Below are 18,619 nucleotides of genomic sequence, written 5' to 3'. Positions count from 1 at the left end.
AGCCAGCTCTCTGGAAGAAAAAAAATAAACCTCTGATTCTTAGTGTGTGCCAATTTTTGTGGTGTAAATACTCCTGTCACGGCCAATTTCAACCTGCCAACATGATGTTCCTGAATTCGGAGCTGGGAAGAGACGCACAGCCGGTGTGAGCTGGCTCCAGCATACCGCTTAAGACTGACATCCTTTAACGCCTGCAGGGACAGTGGGACCTTTGGAGAAAAGCCTGGAGGTGGGCCACAGGGTGCCTGGGGGCCGGGTGCTGGACCTAGTCCTATGCCATCTGCTTCTCCAAGTCTGCCCTCTACCTTCTCCTGCCCTGCTCTGCCTGTGCCCCAGGGGGTGGGCAGCTATGGCAACGGGCTTCCTTATCCTCGGCCCCATGACTTGGGATCAGCCAAGGGGAACTACGTTAGCAAGCAATGGAGGGGGTCTCGAGGAGAGGGAGAGAACGAGCTATTTCTTTCCTGAGACAGCTTTGCAGAGCATACAGGGGCTCATGAACAGGATGTGAGGCTTGACTGAGCCACAGCTCGTATCAGATGGCCAGAGCCTTTCTGCACAGCCCTTTCCGTCTTCAAGTTCCAAAAACTGCTCACTCCTCTTGCCCCCCAGGCCTAGGGACAGCAACGCTTCCTGCCATGCTGCTCTTGCTACCTCGGGGGTGTTGCACTCTCCTTTGTGGTTTCCCGAGCCTCTGCTCACACTTTGCGAACAGGTCTTTATTCAATCCTCTTCACAGTACCTAATTTGAGTACTGCCATTGCTCCCTGGTAGGACCCTGAGCCATGCAAGTTCAAAGTGGGCAAGCAACTGTCCCAGTAAGGTGCAGTCCCTCAGGTCAAGGGGCTGGCTGGCGAGGGACGCACAGAGACTCATGAAAGCACCCCAAATGGGGAAGGGTCAGCTTTGAACACCCACCTGGCCCAGAGCATCCAAACCCTGTTACAACAGCACCGCTTAAGTGAGACCTTTCCCAGCTGCCCTTCCTGGGGAAACTGAGCCTTAGCAGGCTGAGGGAGGAAGTGACTTAGAAAGAGAGAAGTTGATGACCACGTCCCTCCTTTCCTCCTGGTGATTGGCCTTAGCTGGGGCAAGAGAGAAAGAAGTCTTATCTTTGAGTGACATTTGAAGGATTAAGACTGCAGTTACATTGTAGAATGACCTTTTTTGTTGTTGTTGTTGTTGTTTGTAATTGACAGTTTGGTATGGGGTTGCTCAGTTTCCATCCAGGGGCAGAGGAAGAACTATCCCTCCCGTGAGGATTTGAAGGTACAGTGGGAGAACAACAAAAAAGTAGCCTGCACATCCTGTATCACTAAGCACCTCACATGCACCATCCACAGCTATTAAGTCCGTGCCAGAAATTGCAACGTGCCTAGAGAAGAAAGTGAGAAGCGGTAAATTTTCTGTTTTTACCTTTAAGTAAAATGATCTTTTGCCTTTAAGTAAAATGATCCTACTCCTGTTTATACAGGAGTGAGGAGAATTAAGATTAATCAGGATTGAATTGGGATTCACTTTTTACTGCCACTTCTACTATCACAATGATTCCACTGAAACAGTAATTTTTGTTTGATCTATGAACCCTTGGAATCTAATCCTTCATAGAGTTCTGGGAATTATTATAAGCCCTTTCAAACACAAAAAGTTCAGAGAAATGATATTAATGATACCCATGTCCCACCTCTACATATTGAAAAATCTAAGTAGTTTGCTACAGTTGTTTCAATTTTTTTTAAAAAATAGAATATTACAGAATTAGTGGAAGCCTCCTCCACAATCCACTATCCTCCCTCTCCAAAGATAATGCTATCCTGATGGTGTGTACCCTTCTCTTTGTGTTTTTATATTTTCACTCTATTATGTTTAATGCCCCTTAAACATGTTTATATATGTCTTAAGTGTCTTTCTGTATTCATGTTATCTTTCACAACAAAAGGTGAAAAGCTCCCACTGTCCCTTAGTAAATCACATTGAAATTTTTGGAATTTACATAAATGGTAACATTCCATATATATCTTTCAGCAAATTTCTTTCTTTCAATCACCATTGTGTTTTTGAGATTTATTCATATTGCTTCATGTATATCTACTTTACTCATTTTAAATTCTCTATGGTGTTCCATTGTTCAAGATACCATAGCTATAGCGCATTTATCTACCTTCTTATTGGAGGAACTTTGAGTTGTCTCCTGTTTTTGTTTTTGATTGTTTGTTTATTTGACTATTGTGATAAGCATCTCCTTGGGCACAAATGTGATATCTTCTTGAGTTTATGTTCCTAGGCACAGAATTTCTGGGACACGGGGTTTACATATCTTCAGCTCTACCAGATATTGCCAGAATCATCTCCAAATAGCTGTTCATAGACTTTAACAATACAATTTACTCCTCCCTGCATCTCTTCCTTTTACTCCTCCCACGCTTTTTTAAATAGAACCTGCTCTGCTGTGCTTCTAGGTGTCACCTGCCCACAGCTTTGGCCTGAAGCTGATACTCCTCCATTGTATCTCCTGGGTGGGCTCCTGCATTTTTACAATAGCTCCCTCATAGTTTCCTGAACATACATCAGTATTTTCAAGATATCACTTGTTGGTTTTTTAGAACACACAGCATCCATCATTTGTATTTCTGCAGAGCCATCCCTGGTCTCCTGTTGGTAGGTCTTTCCCACACTCATCATCAGCTTCTCTGGGGAGACAGGAAAGACTTACCCAGCTCCGTTACACATGCAACAGAATGGTTCCTAGGAAACACCAAAATCTTTCTTGGGCTGAGATATGCCAAGCACAAGTGGTGACTTTTATCATGGATAAGGGAAAGCGAGGTCAGATGGAGGAAAGATACCCTGTGCTCATGGAGTGGAACAATTAATATCGTTAAAATGTCCATTCTACCCTAAGCAATCTATAGATTTCAGTGCAATTTCCATAAAAATTCTAATGCTATTTTTTACAGAAATAGAAAAATGATCCTAAAATTCATATGGAACCACAAAAGACCCTAAATACCCTAAGTAATCTTGAGCAAAAAGAACAAAGCTGGAAGCATCACACTTCCTATGACGTGTGTTTGTCACCACACATGGGTACTAGCAAAAACAGATACGTCCACCAATGGAACAGAAGAAACCCATGCATTTACAGCCAACTGATTTGTGACAAAGGTGCCGAGATCACACAATGGGAAAAGAACAGTCTCTTCAATAAAAAGTGTTGAAAAAAACTGGACAGCCATATGCTGAAGATTAAAGTTGGATCCCTATCTCACACCATATACAAAATTTAACTTAAAATAGATTAAAGATAATATAAGGCCTGACACTGTAAAACTACCAGAAGAAACATGGGAGAAAAGCTCTGTGACATTGGTTTAGGCAATGATTTTTTTCGATATGACCCTGAAAGCACAGGCAACAAAAACAAAAATAGACAAATGGCGTTGCATAAAATTAAAAAGCTTTTGAACAGCAAAGAAAAGAATTAACAGGGTGATGAGACAACTGAGAGTGGAAGAAAATATTTTCAACCCATACATCTGATAAGGAATTTATATCCAAAATATGTAAGGAACTCAAACAACTCAACAGCAAGAAAACAAATAACCCAGTTAAAAAAATGGGCAAAGGACCTGAACAGACATTTCTCAAATGAAGACACCCAAATGGCCAACAGGTTCATGAAAAAATACTCAACATCACTAATAATTAGGGAAATGCAAATTGGAACCACAATTAGATATCACCTCATACTTATTAATATGGCCATTATCAAAAAGATGAAAGATAAGTGTCAGTGAGAATGTGGAGAAAAGGGAGGGAGCCCTTGTACACTCTCATTGGAAATGTAAAGTAGTACAGCCACTATAAAAAACAGGATGGAGGTTCCTCAAAAATGTAAAATTTGAATTACCTTATGATCCAGCAACCTCACTTCTGAGTATATATCCAAAGAAACTGAAATCAATATGTTGAAGAGATATCCATATCCCCAGGTTCATTGCAGCACTATTCACAATAGCCAAGACATAGAATCAACCTAAATGTCCACCAGGGGATGAACAGATAAAGAAAATGTGGCATATACACACAAGGGAATACTATTCAGCCTTCCAAAAGAAGGAAATTCTGTCATTTGTGACAATATAGATGAACCTGAAGAGCAAGTGAAATAAGTCAGGCACAGGAAGACAAATAGTGCAGGATCTCACTTACATGTGGAATCTAAAAACATTGAACTCGTAGAAGTAGAGAGTAGAATGCTGGTTACCAGAGGCTGGGAAGAGTTGAGGGGAGGATGGGAGGAGACTGATTAACAAATTAGGCAGGAGGAATAAGTTTTTGAGATCTATTGCACAGCAGGGTGACCACAGTTAAAAATAATGTATCGTGTATTTCAAAATTGCTAAGAGTAAATTTCAAAAGTCCACCACAAAAATGATGAGTAAGTGAGGTGAGGAATATATTAATTAGCTCTGTTTAAACATTCTCCATTGTATACATATGTCAAAATGTCATGTTATACCCCATATGTATATACAATAATGATTTTTTTAATTAAAAATGAGTTTAAAAATAAACAGAAAAACTAAAAAGGTGGAGGAAGGGAAAATTTGCTCTCTCTGCTCGAGCTGGGACATCTACCTTCTCCTGCCCTTGGATGTTGGTACCCCTGGTTCTCAGGCATTTGGGCTCAGACTGGGACTTGCATTTTGGGCTCTCCTGTTTCTCAGGCCATCAGGCGTGGACTGGAACTACACCGCCAGCTTCCTGGGCCTCCAGCTTGCCTATGGCAGATCACAGGACTTCTCAGTCTTCATCATCAAGTGAGCCAATGCCTCATAGTAAGTCTCTTTCCCGATATCAAATGTATCCTACTGGTCTGCTTATCTAGAGAACCCTAATGCACAGGGTGAGTGCTTTGTATTTAACCACAGTTGCAGTTCAAGACTGGCAGCAGGGCAGACACAGTCTCCTCCTCCAGAATGTCTGGTCAGGGGGTCTGAGACTACTCAAAGGGTCTGACCCCTTGGCAGTTGGGAACTGGGCAGGGAGATGTGGTGGGGACTCCTCACTCCCAGCCTCCATCTTGAACCCGGAAATTTGGCCAAGGACTTCGTGTCACTAAAGCTGGCCCCACACCCACAAGCAACTATGGATTAGAATCGACTTAAGTGGTAAGACATTATCCACTGATTCTACGGAACTACCTGAATTCTTTCGGAACTAACTGAGAGGGCATCTCAGCCTTTGGAGCAGCTGCTTCCCTCTTTACGTTCTGCCTCATTCCAAGGAGTCAGCATTTCTATCATTCGTTTCTGAGAGGGCAAAACCATCCCTAACCTATCCAAGCCCTGACACGTCTCCACACCAAGGTTGCAAGTGATTCCTGGATCTCTTAAGGAAGTGTGCATTCCCAGAGAGGCCACACTGTGGCACTTGAGGGCTGAAGAATGTTGGGGATTCATTTGCTCATCCAGAAGCAGTCAGTGCACACCGGCTACGTCTCAGGCACTGTGCTGGGCGCTGGGATACCATCTGGTCCAACAACCTCATTTACAGGTATTGGGACTCGGGCACAGAGCCCCTTAGTTACCAAGCAAAAGTGTGATTCCTTAGATCTCACTGATTTATTCAATAAACACTTATGGAGGACCTACTGTGTGCCAATCACCATGCTTGGTGTTGGGGAAAGAAAGGTGTCCAGTGGGGGAGACGGAGAAGAGACTCAACTATTACTGTCCAGTGTGATAACTCCCACATGAAGGTATATGCAGAGTTCTGTGTGAGCCCAGAGCGGGCTGGGATAGCTCTAGGGAAAGGAAGTTTGGCCTGTCTCCCTTCGGAAATGTTTTCAGCAGATCCACAAGGTCTGTAGGGAGGGAGATGTGTTAAAGGTTGCAGAACTCTCTCAAACAGAAAATTAATAGCAAAAATGCAAAGTTGTTTCAGTTGAATTGGGGGGGTGAAAATCCTGGGGCCCCACCATCTGCGGGCTGGCTCCCCTCACCCTTGCCTTGTGACCCTGAAGGGGCGGTGCAGACCACCTCGGTCCCACAGGGCCCGTTTTGCTAACCACCAGCCTAGATGATGCTGGGAGGTCCCCTTTGGCTCTGGCCGATCAGTTTCCTCTCCACGTCGTGCAATGCTCGGTGAAGTCTGGGGAGTAAATGGTTGACAGTCTGGCCTTTTGCTTTCTCTCAATTTGTTGTCCTCAGGTGCTGAATTCCAAAAAGCATTTCAAGACTCAGTCTTAATCAATTTTACACCGAATGGGAGAAAGCGGCATTGACAGCCCAGGCCTGTCTTTGAAGAACAGCAGGGCTGCCACGAGAGGTCACTGCAGGAATGCTGTTTGGGGGAACAGAGCCCTCTCCGAGGACTAAACTAGAACGACGCAGGAACACAGGGAGCCGCCAGCTCCGGAGCCTCTCTCCAGCCGCTTCAGGCCCCTGCAGGGGACGAGGGACTGGGTGCTCCTCTGTCTGCTTTCCAGGGCCAGGCAGCTCGCACCAGCCAGGGCCAATCCAAGGGGCCCAGCAGCCGAATGGCCTGTTCTTGGGGTGTGCTTTTACTCAAGGACATCTTTGTTCCTGGGTAGTGAGGTGGGTAGGAGCAAGGCAGCGGGAATCTCAGATGCTGTTTGGAACGTTCCAGTCTTATGTTTGTGAATATTTTCTTTTTATTTATTAACCACTATTAGTATTGCTGTCTTCTGTAACAGTACGTGAGACATGCCTGCAAGTAGAGGAAATGGAATGTTCCAGGAAGTAATGTTTGCATGGAGCTTGGGTCAGGGGATAAATGCAGGGAAAGGTGTGCTGCTTCCCGACACGCACTGCTTGCGTGGGCACATCTGGGAGCCTCTTGGGGGCGGTGACCCCCACCACAGAACAAAGTAACGGACTGACCACTTACCCGCAAGTGGCCAGGCCAGGTCCATGTGGCACGTGATTGATCCGTGTGGGACTTCCCAGGGCAGTCTCAGATCTGGCTGGACAGTGTCCACAGCAGGTTTACTTAGAGTCCGCCGGGAGCACTCAAGGGTCCTCCCGGGCTTGGGCTGGGAGTGTGCACACCTAACAGAAGAAGGCGGTGCAGGTGCAAAGGGAAGGCGTGGGGCGGGGTGGCACAGGTAATTTACTCATCAGCCCGTCTGCCAATGCTGAGGAGCTCGACTTAGTGCAGGGGCTTTCCACTTCCTAAAAGGCCCCTTTGACCAAGACTTCCTTGCTCAAGTATGTTCAGTGGCTCAACTGCTTGCAAGATAAAAGCTGGGATTTGAGGCTCTCAATGAGTTGGCCCAACCTACCATCTTAGTCTTTCCTTCAACTATTTCAAATCAACTCCCCCAGGAGGGTAATTCTCCCCTACCACACACACACACACACACACACATACACACACACACACACCACACATACACACACACACCCCCCACACACATATACACACACACACATACACACACACACACACACCATACACACAGCATGACCGCATATACACACAACCCCAACACACATCACATACACAAACACAACATACCCATACCACACATTCCACATGCTACATATACACACCACACACACACATACACCACACATACACATATCACACACACACACACACGTACTCCAACTAACCGAAACTATTCCCCACTCTTCTCTGTGGTTCTGAATCCTGCCCACTCTTCAAGACTCAGCCCAGGACTGTGGTCTTGGTGACAACCTCCAGGGGCCATAGGAGCCACTCCTTCCGGAAAGTTCCTGAAGCTCTGATGGCCTGTCCCTCTCGCCTGACACATTTCACATGCTGGTTGTTAGTGTAATGGATCTTATCAATTTTAACCATGGGCACTTGTTAGAGTTTTGATTGTGAACCGAACCAGATCCAGTCCTGATCAAATATTGCTCAGAAGAGATATTTGAGGGAAAGGCCACAGCCCGTGTTCCCGGGGACGGATTCTCCCAGCGTGATTCCTGCTCTGTCCAACCCTCAGAAAGCAGAGTGCCTGGATTCCATTATCTTGGCCGCTCACATAAACGCTTTCAGTGAGTTATGCTTTAATGCCAGGGCTCTAGCTTTTATAGAGGGTCGATACGAGAATCATCTGGTTGAACAACATTTCAGTATCTTTTGTGAAACTGCAGTTGAAGACATCGTTCACGGTGTCACTCAGCGTCCTTTATACAAGGATCCACATGATAATTTCTGGCTTGTTTTAGTTCCAGGAAGAAATTCTATTTCTACAGATAAATTAGTTAGCATGCTTCCTACTGTCAGACAATGAAAACTATGCAACTCTGGGTATTTCTCTTTTTGCTTAGCAGCTGGACAAGAGAGAACCAAATTTATTGCCTGTGTGTTGTAATTTGCTCAGCTGTGGGATCCAAAAGCACTTACGCCTTCTGCTTCTTTTAAATGGACTTATTTTATTTTATGTTCAAATGTCTCACCGTACTTTTGCGAGACGTGTGAGTCTGGAAGTCACGGGGGAAGCATTCATTTGGCCATTGATTTGGCCTATTTATTGCTCGGGATACAAGGATGGATCCCACGGCGCCAGCTTTCTAGGAGCTCAGGGTTTAGCAAGGAGAGTAGCTATGGACATGGTCACAGAACGAGGTTGGTGCGCTAACAGAGATGCAGGAGGCTGGAGAGGAAAAGCAGACCTGGGGCGAAGGGTCCGGGAAGGCTTCATGGAGGAGGTCAAGGTTGAATTGGTTTTGTGGCTGCAGTGGGAAGAGGATAGTGAATGGAAGGCTATATCTATCTGAGTCTGAAATTTTAAAAAGGAATTATCTTTTTAATGTGTGCGTCCCTCATCCTGATTGGATTGGCAGGCACTGGATCTATGCCCCTGTGTGGACGCCACGGTGTCTGGCAAAGTGCTCAGGGCAGCCGTGTGGCTGCTGGACTGCGGCTCTGGCTTTGCATGCTCAGCTGAGCAAGTCGGGCAGGCTCACTCAGCCCTCCGGGCCTTAACTGTGAAGGGAGGATGGCGCAGTATCTACCTCATGGGGAGTTTGTGAGCATGAAAGAAGCAAAAACATGCAGAAAACTTAAGAGTCATTCTTGGCACATGGTGACGTTCTCAAGCAACATCTGCTGATGAGTCTTATCTGCAGTATCAGCCACGCTGTACTATTTGGGGGCGACGGGACAACAGAGCGGGGAACACACACACCTGAACTCCGCACAGCACCCTCAACTCAGCTAGCCGAATCTGGTTACGTGAGCACCATTCCCAAATGGTGCCTAATTTAAAATAACCTCGCTTTATTGTTTCCTGAAACAGCGTTCAAGAGTCAGCCCTCCTCGGAAGTCCCTCCGTAACTTTTGTTATGTTTATGGCGTTCTTAGAACTGGTCGCTGATGCTTCTCTTAAAGGACGCCCCTGCCCCCAGCTCTGTCACACCTAGCAGCTCGTGGGGCACAAGGCTTCTCCAGCCTCTCTGTCGTCTTCCCGAGTCTCCCCGTCCACTGATTTGCAAAAGGAGCAGAGTTCGGTAGGCGTTCATGTTTCCTGACGGCCCCTGGGTGGGTGGTAAATGAAGAGAGAACCACAACCCGGATTTTCAGCCAGGAAAAGGGAGTGCCAGTCCTCGTAAGAGTGCCCACACACGCACACACGTGTGCACACACACACACACACACACACACACACAACTGGCCGTCAAAGGGCCGTCCATGTGCCAGTGGTGTGGCAGTAAACGTTTAACAGCTGATCTCTTTAAAAAAAGCCCTGATTAATAACATTTGCCCATTTTCTGGGTGGTAAATATGACCACCACGGCTGATGTTAAGCGACCAGTGTGCTGTGACTAAATGTGGACGCACAGCAGCGGACGCTGTACGGCACGTCCACTCTACAGGCTCAGGGGCTGTAAACAGCTTCGAGAGCACAGATAATAGTAGAATGCAGCAAAGTAACTAGAAAGTGATGAATTTCTGAGTGTTTGCTACCTTTTCTTTTTGAATGTAATTTATTTAAATTGTAAGCTTATATAACTTAATTTTTAATTACAGCTTTGTTTAGCAATGGCTTCTAAAATTTCTGCGACGTTAACAGCTGGCTCTCACGCTGTGGGGTGCGCCGGCTCCCCAACACCACCGGGAAGGGCTCCCCACCGCCCGCCAGTGGTCCCTTCCAAATGGCGCCTCTCACGTCACCACTAAACCTCCGTTCCTTTAGGATATGGGATTGCCTTTATACCAACTTCCTTGGGCACACTGCTACTTATACAGACAGAGACACGGTCTTATGCAAAACATAGGAGGAAACCTCATTACCTCCCCCCCAATAAACCCCCAAACCCACTACATCTACATTTTCATGGAAACTTAGGAACATGTAGGCAAAAGAAAGAAACAATAGCAGAGGACATGTTTAAAATAGAGAGCAAGAGAAAATGGACAGAAATAAATAAAGGGAACAGAACAAAAAGCGGGGAAGTAAGTACAAGTGAGGAAGGGGGCACGTGGCATTGTCACTGCTTTCTTCCTACATCTGAAGCCCAAATTACAGGACATCAGGGAATCCAAATATACTGAGTGAGCTGCTCTCAGAGCCCTCCGTCCTAGCCTTGCCCTCACATGCGAGCCCGAAGGGTGAGTGTTAAGCCCCTACCAACAATCTGTTGTGTTGAGAGTCTTCTCTCCACGAGAGTAATTCCCATCTGAAATGTGGCCACCTGGGACAGAGGAACACTGGCAGTTCCTAATCTCCCTCAGACAACCTCCTAAGGAGTTTAGATGACAACATGACAGTTAATCTCAGAATGGCAGCTGGGAGATGTTAACACTTCTTCTCTAATTGGGATAGTATGCTTTTAAAATAAATAGGTATTTCAAATGCTCTTAATTAGACTTCCAGCCAGAGTGCTTTCTGTTTGAAGTTTGCTGATTACTTCAGGCAAAGCTGGGCCCTGCTGAACCCAACACCTGCTGTAATTCAGAAGAAGGCTCCCGGAGAGAGGAGCAGAGGAATTAAGGCACAACCCTGTGATGGAAAACACGCAGCAGTTTTCTGGAGGCCCAGGATGTCTGCCCCCGCTGGGTGGACCAGCCCTGGGAGGACACCTCTTGCCCTCAAAGCCATGGAAATGGCTTCCCGGGCCCAAGATGAAAATTGCCCCTGGAGCTGAGTGGTATGTTTCACGTCATTGTTTCTACTGAACCAGTATCATGAAGGCTAGAGAAGAGGCCAGATGTTTCAGGGCCAGGCAGCAGCCTTTAGGGTGACTCCACATCCAGGGACCTGCCCAGGGGGAGCATGGATCATGGACACAGAGGCCCCTAAGGTCCCCTGGCACAGCTTCCCAACAGAGGTATTCTGCCTGCCCGAGCCCGGCCCAAGGAGTTAGGGCCCTGGGGCAGCCCAGCTCCTTGCTGGAAAAGGCGCTTGACAGGGTCTCAGCTCCCAGTGTGAGCCCAAGTCTCTGGCAATGGGAGGGCAGGTTTACCTGACCCCTAAGTGCCAGGGCCCGCAGGGGGAGCTCAGAGCTCCAGTCAATGTGTTGGGTTTCCTTGTTCTGCATTTTGGATGCAATTGGAAGTTTATTTTCTATGATCAGTATGATTGCTGAAACTAACCAACCTTTCTAATAATAATCCAAGTTCCTAGGGTCAAATGGATCATTCTCATGACATTAGGGGCTCTCCTCTATTTCCCCACCTTGGGCCTTGGGTGCTGGATGTCTCCAGTTACAGGTCACTGCAGGGCCCAGGCCATATCAAGGGGAACCTTTGTACGGAACACACACATTTCTTATTTGAGCAAAGCTCCCTGGACGGCTGGTCCCAGGCTAGGGAAGAGGAACACGGGGTCTGCCCAGGATGCCTGCTCCACCAGTCTGCCCCCGAGCTACACTGTCCTCCCAGGTGACTTCTTTGGGTGACATATCAGCAGATGTCCACCAGATGTTTCCAGATGCGGAAAAGGTGCCAAGGGCCTCTTACAATGTGACCATATTGGTTTGGCGTTCACATTATCAATGTGTTGACGTGGGCAGTAAACAGCATGAGGGCCAAGAGCACCGAGTTTGGACTCAGGGAGAGCTGGGCTCTAGGCCGTTTCCACACTCACCAGCTCCGTGACCTTGGGCAGGCCACTGGATCTGCTTCATCCGGTAAACACACTTACCTCTACACGGACTGCGGCGAGGACTGGACAGTGCGCACAAAGTCGTGAGCAGAGATGGGTCAGTAAAGGGTCACCGTTTCGTCACTAACTGTCACTGTTGAGGTTAGTTAGCAGGGGCTCTGGAAAGCTCAGAGGAGGACCTTGAGCAGCCGGGACACAGCGGGGCGAATTTGGGTGGGGCCGCGGGGTGGGAGACGTCAGGAGGAGGAGGCAGCGGCGGAAAGGGCAGGGCGCCGGGCGCTGAAAGCTGGGCGTGAGCACACGGGCCGGGGGACTGGTCCCACAGAGGAGGAACGGGCGTGCAGAGAAAGCCACGCTGACAGCAGCCCCGGCCGTCCTCAACCTTCCCGAGGCTGGCGGATGGGCTGCGTTTCAGCTGGGCTTGTGTCTGCGAGACCAGGCCAGCTCGTATGGCCTCCGCCTTCTCCCTGCAGACTCTGCGCTGCACCTACCTAGGGCGACTTGCTGGATGTGCCGCTGGGTGATCTCCTCCTTCAGGTGACCTGCCACAGACACAAAGGAGAGCCACCAGTGAGTTTCCAGTGGGCTGGGGGAAGACCTCGCCTCAGAAGCATGTGGCCGGCCGAAAAGTGCCAAAGGCAGAGCGAGGGAGACGAGAGCAGACGGAGCTCCCAAGAGGAGCCTTCTGTGCCCGGATTGTGCTGGGAGAAGAGGTTGCCAAGGCCCGGATGCCGGCCTATCACATTTCACCTTTGCAGTCAGTCATCTTAGGGTTCCACGATCTTATCCTGTCACTCATAACCTTTGCTAGGGGCCCTAGCTTCTTAAATAGTTCTGTCTTTTCTTTTATTTATTTATTTTAGCATATTATGGGGGTACAAGTGTTAAGGTTACTTGTGTTGCCCATGCCCCCCTCCCCCCTCGAGTAAGAGCTTCAAGCATGCCCATCCCCCAAACGTTGCACATCTTATTCGTTGTGGTTGTATGCTGTCTTTTCTTAATGAAAGGGAGGCAGGATTTGGTCTTTAAAAAATTCTTAGGGTCACTTCTAAATCCACTTCTTTCTTTAAGCTTTATGAAACTGTGCCAGATAAAAAAATATGATGGTTTTAGCTGATAATAACATTAACAGTTTGCCATTTGGTATGAAACTCATATAATTCTAGGTTGCATTAATATAGGTATAGTGTGTAGATCAAGGGAGGTGATAATTCTAGTGTACTCGGCAGTGATGAGGCCACAGTGGGTATTCTGGGAGCTACTCTTCATAAGGAACGTTAGCAGAATAGAAAATATTCAGAAGATAATGACTGGGGTAGGGAGGGGTCTGAAACCATGCCATATAAGAAATATTTGAGGTGACATGAGATGTTTAGACAGAGAAGACAAGACGTAGGGGAAGAGGAGGTATGGAGATAATGGCTGTCTTTGAATATCTGAATGCTGTCATGTGGATGAGAGACAACATTTATTTCTGTCTTACTCCCAAGGGCAGAAATCAAGTCAAACGAACGCAGACCTGGGGCTCAGTACGAGGAAGAAACAGCTCACAATGCGGACTGCCTCAAAATGGATTAAGTTGTCTCCAAGGGGATTAAATCTCCTGGCAAAGCAGAGCGTCCCTTCCTGAAAGTGCAGGCAGAAGCTGGGTGACCATCTGTTGGGTCATTAGAGCGAGGGTTCCTGCCCTGGGTAGGATCTGGGAGGCAATGACCTCCAGGCTTCCTCCATCTCTAAAATTCCATGGCGTCGTGCTTGAGGGATGGGTGAAACGGCAGCCCCAGAGTTTGTTTACGTCCCAGGCTCGGCACACTTGTTAAAATGTCAGGGTGTCTCCATCCCATGTCCCACTGGGGGTGTGATCAGGCCACTGGGGGATTCTGAGAAAGCCTGGGAACTTCCTTGCTCCTGTGTCTGACGGGCTTCTCTCCTCATATAAAGAACATTCCACACCTCCAAGACTACGGCTGGACCACGTATTCAAAAGATGAATAGACAACGGAGCAGTCACAGGAGACCTCGTCAGTCACAGAATGTTCTAGAAGGGTTCTTCTAGTCACAATGTTATGATAGGGAGGGATGGCAGAGGTCATTCGGTTTAACTTTGCACCCGATTTAGGAATCCTTTCTACAGAATGAAACGGGCATTTCCCCTCTGACTTGTACATATTCAGGCTGTTCTACTGATTAAGTTGCATAGAAGAAATTAATTATGTGGGGTTGACGCCTGCTTCCCTATAACTTTCAGTTATTGGTCTGTCCTCTGGATCAGCGGAGAAAAGGATCCTCTCTTGCTGGCAGTTAGAGCCCTTTGTGTTCTGAGGATGCTACGATTTCTCCAGGTGGACTTGCCCCCTGTGGATTAACCACCACCAGTCCTTCCGAGATCCCCTCGAAGGCCACTGTCTCCAGGCACATGGTCACCCCGGGGGAGGGCCTGGGCCCTGCCCGTCTGTGCTTTGCCTCCCCTGTGTCCCCTCTGGAGAGGGTTATGCATAGAGAGGATGGCTGGACTCCGGCCTGGGCAATAACTGCACCCTAATTCCAAGTGCGAAAAGGTGGGGCCTTCGGGATTGTGTTGAGGGGGAGTCGGGGAAGCGGAAGCTTGGCCAGTGGTGAGTGCTGGTGAACCTAGATCCAACGGGAAAATGACCTGACACCTGGGCCAACCACAGCCACGGGTGGGATCTCTTCCCCACTCTTGGCGACATGAGCCTTATTGTCCAGGTCAGCAGAGTAGAGAAGTTGGGGGCATAAAGCTGGGTGGACTGAGACTCCAGTCTGCACCGAGCATTGCTGAACTGAATTTCCAGAAAGCACACCACATGCACGCTCCATGTGAAAGGAGGTAAGTGCTGTGACAAACACAACACACCATTTAGAGACATCTCTGACCTGCGGTGGGTCATCAAAGGCCTTCTCATCCCGACAGCATGGAGAACCACCGATGCCTTGGCGCCCTGCCTGTTTCCTGGGTGTCTGGCACAACGCCTTATACCGCGAGCCTTTCCCATGGCTCGGCTCTGCCTTCCTCACGAGGCCGGCGGTGGCTGGCTCCCCTGGGGCACACGCTGGGCGACATTCCTCCCTGGAGGATGACCGCCCTGCCAGCCAGCCTCCCCGGCAATGGGCCTCCCTGACCACGCCTTGCCCATGGTAGGCGTTCAACCTGTGTGTCACGACTTCCCCTGGTCCCACTGGAATGCCCAGGTTCCCTTTCCCCAAACTCTAGGGAAGCATTTTGTTTGGAACGACAGGTTAAGGATTCTCCACAGCCGCTGGCTTGGGAAGAGCTGCTCACGTAAACAAAGAGGGAGGTTTTGCCACCAGGACTGAGAGTTCCACAAACTCCACAGAGGTAAATACTTTCAGAACAATGAGGCATCCCCGGGGGACAAAGGATGGCTCTTTATAACCTCATACATTGACAAAGGTAGTTTTACAATGTGGCTAGTGGTGCTCAATTTTGGTGGATTGACTAACCTCTCTCACCATACAGCAATTTTTTTTTTTTGAGATTTCCCCAAACAAACTTCCAAAAATAGCCTTCTGGCTGATCCCTAATTGCGTTTTCTAACAGAGCCATTCTTCGTGTGCAGATAACAGTCTGTGTGACCTTCTGGATCTTGCAGCTCCACAGGCTTTGGCACGAGCAGGAGTTGAGGGGGATTGCAGAATTCACTCAGCATGCAGCTTGCTGTCATTACCACGGTGATAAATTTGCTGGTTTTGGCCTGAGTTCCTGGACACATCCCCATCCAGGGGTATGGAAAAGAGATGAAACGGAAACAGAGGACTCCCGGCCTGAGGCAGGAGACAGTCTGGAGGGAAGCAGGGAGCCCGAATTGGGGTTGAACACCAGAAGAGCAGGGGAGGGAAGAAAAGCTCTGCTCGTAGGACGGCGCTGGTCATTAGCAGGTTTTCCTCCAGTAATTTACCGTGGTACATGCTAGAAAAACCTTCCCTCCCTTTCTCACTCATTAATTGATGGAGTAGGGGTGGCAGAAGGGGGCTGAGCCTGCAACAACCCATGGGAAAGCTCTAGAGAGGAGTGACCTTACGATGACCACGGGCAGGGTATGGAGGTGCTGCAGTGTGTCCTGTTCGGTTTCTCTGTTGCCAAGTCGTTCACAGGAAAAGTATTACCATCATGAAGAAGGAAAACTGATTTTTCCCATTTATATTCAGTCTTACGGACAAAACCATTTTCCTCAGGCTTTATTTTGTATACATGCTCGTTTGAGATGGTTCCGGGCCAGCCAAGCAGTTTTCACTTAAGACTCCCCCAGCACGGCTGTCTGCAGGCTCTGCCTGCAATTTCGGTGATGCTGTGCCTCGCTGCGGATGTTTATGTCATGATCAAGCAATAAATATTTATCGCTCATCTACCATGTGTGTATTTTTCTCTCCATGCCTCACACACCGTGCCCTCTTCTTATGCTCCTCTTCTTCCAACAGGAAACCATTCCAATTGGTTTGACGTGTATCCTTGTATTGCCTGTATTCTTACACTTTGTGTTAGTTTCTATGTAATTTTTAAGCTATGGAAGTAATACTGTGCTACAGATCTCATTCTGTTTCTTGCTTATTTACTAGTACTGTGTTTTTGACATATACCCATTTTGCTGTATGTGCATCTAGTTCCCAATTTCCTTTTTTTCCCCACTTTTTTTATTTCAGCATATTATGGGGGCACAAATGTTAGGGTTATGTATATTGCCCATGCCCCTCCTAGTTCTCATTTTCTTACTGCTACATACATTCCCTAGCATATACCCCAACATTTTACTTCCATTTCCTGATGGTTGAACAACTGGGTTGTTCCCCACTGCTGCCAACACAAATAGTGCTGTGATGACCATCCTGGACCATGAAGGCTTATAAGGCTGTGAAAAGAGTCCTCTGCTGGCTCTCAGCAGGTCTGTATGCTTAATCTGAGTGCTGCTCTTCGTAACAGTTGTACTAGTCTATACGCCCAAGACAAAGACCTTAAAGTATGTTGAGGATGCTCAAAGAAGTATGAAGACATACGTTTTCTTTAAAAAAGAATAGGAAATAAAGCAACAAATAGGTATAAAGGAAATAAGAATTGGTAGATTGGAAAGAAATTTTGAAATGAAAAATAGTCATTGAAGCAAAAAAATACAACAGAGGGAATAAGGGAATAAACCCTAGGCTAGGCATATTTCAAAAGTGAATTTCCTTGGATGACAGTGTGGAAAAACTTATCCGAAACACAGCACAGAAAGCAAAAGAGATGACAATGGGCAGTCTCAGAGATGAAACTGAGGGACTTCATCAAGCAGTCTATTTAATAAGAACTGTAGAAGGAGGGAATAGATGCAAATGGCAGAGAAGCAATATCTGAAGAGAGAGCAGCTGAGATTTTCCAGGAGTGGAAAAAAAAACATAAACTCTTAGGTTGAAAGTACACTTTGAGTGTTGAGCAGGATAAATAAGAATAAATCCACCCCCAGATATATCACAGTAAAACTACAGAAAAAGAATCACTATTAACAGCTTCCAGGAAACTTGCAAAAGACAGACTTAGGTGACAGTCTACTCCTCAAGGACAACAATAGGTGCCAGGAGACAATGGAGGGCAATAACTGTCAACTTGAATTGTCTTCCTAGCCAACTATTATTCATAGGTGAGGGGACAATAAAGACAGAGCAGAAGCCACCCACAGACCCTCCCTCTCTGAAAGAACTCAAGTGAGAGGCAGCCAGGCGTGGAGGGTAGGTACGGGGACCCTGGAGCCAGGCTCCCAGGTTTGCATACCAGCTGGGCCACTGCTGTGCAACCTTGAGCAAGTTATTGCATGTTAGCGTGTCTCAGTTTCTGCATCTGAAAAATGGGGGTAATAATAGCATCTGTTGAGAGAATTGAATCGGCTCACAGGTATAAAGTGCTTGGAGGAAAGCCTGACATATAATGAGAACTGTATAAGAGTGGTTATGATCAGCAAGAAGAAAAATAAACATACAGAAATGTGGGATAAAAGAAACAATGATAAGCATAAAATATGAATAAAATATTTAAGTATTTTTACTACTTAACTATTGACCATAAAACAACTTCCGTGTGTGTGTGTGTGTGTGTCTGTGTGTGTGTATTAGTGTCTGAAAACTAAAATTTCAAGCAATAATAATGAGATGGAGACAGAATGGTGGGATGCTCAATAGGGAGTTAAAATAAGTTATGACCCTGGATGTGGTTGTAAGGAGGATATATTTGGAATAACTACAGACCTTGTTATAGTTACTTTTTAATTCTAGAAGAACAAAAATATGTACCATAGCAGCCAAATCAATAGAAGATCAGAAAAAAGGAGGGGGAGGTGTGTTGTGGAGAAGGAGTACCAACATTTTAACAATTCAACAGAAGACAGAGGAGGAGAAAAAGGAAGCGAAGAAAAGAATGGGGCGGCGGGAAGGGTGTAAATGATCCAGTGTTTGGTCCAACAAACAATGGCAAGAGCCTTACACACATGGGTGCATATACAACCGTGC

The 18,619-nt window shown here is 47.1% G+C and overlaps 1 protein-coding gene across 3 annotated transcripts in view; it reads right to left on the bottom strand.

The window, feature by feature from the left end:
• The window catches only part of KIF6 (kinesin family member 6), a 358,750-nt gene that overhangs the window by 28,285 nt on the left and 311,846 nt on the right, over positions 1–18,619 (bottom strand). For all 3 annotated transcript variants that reach the window (XM_076003384.1, XM_012778297.3, XM_076003385.1), the window contains one exon: positions 12,598–12,648. In XM_076003384.1, the coding sequence (XP_075859499.1) occupies positions 12,598–12,648 (51 nt within the window). The remainder of the gene's footprint in view (positions 1–12,597; positions 12,649–18,619) is intronic.

The sequence above is a fragment of the Microcebus murinus genome, chromosome 5, assembly GCF_040939455.1.
Source record: "Microcebus murinus isolate Inina chromosome 5, M.murinus_Inina_mat1.0, whole genome shotgun sequence".
In the NCBI taxonomy this organism is placed as follows: Eukaryota; Metazoa; Chordata; class Mammalia; order Primates; family Cheirogaleidae; genus Microcebus; species Microcebus murinus.
Note: the sequence above shows the minus strand (reverse complement) of the source record. Positions and strands in the feature narration are given on the sequence as shown.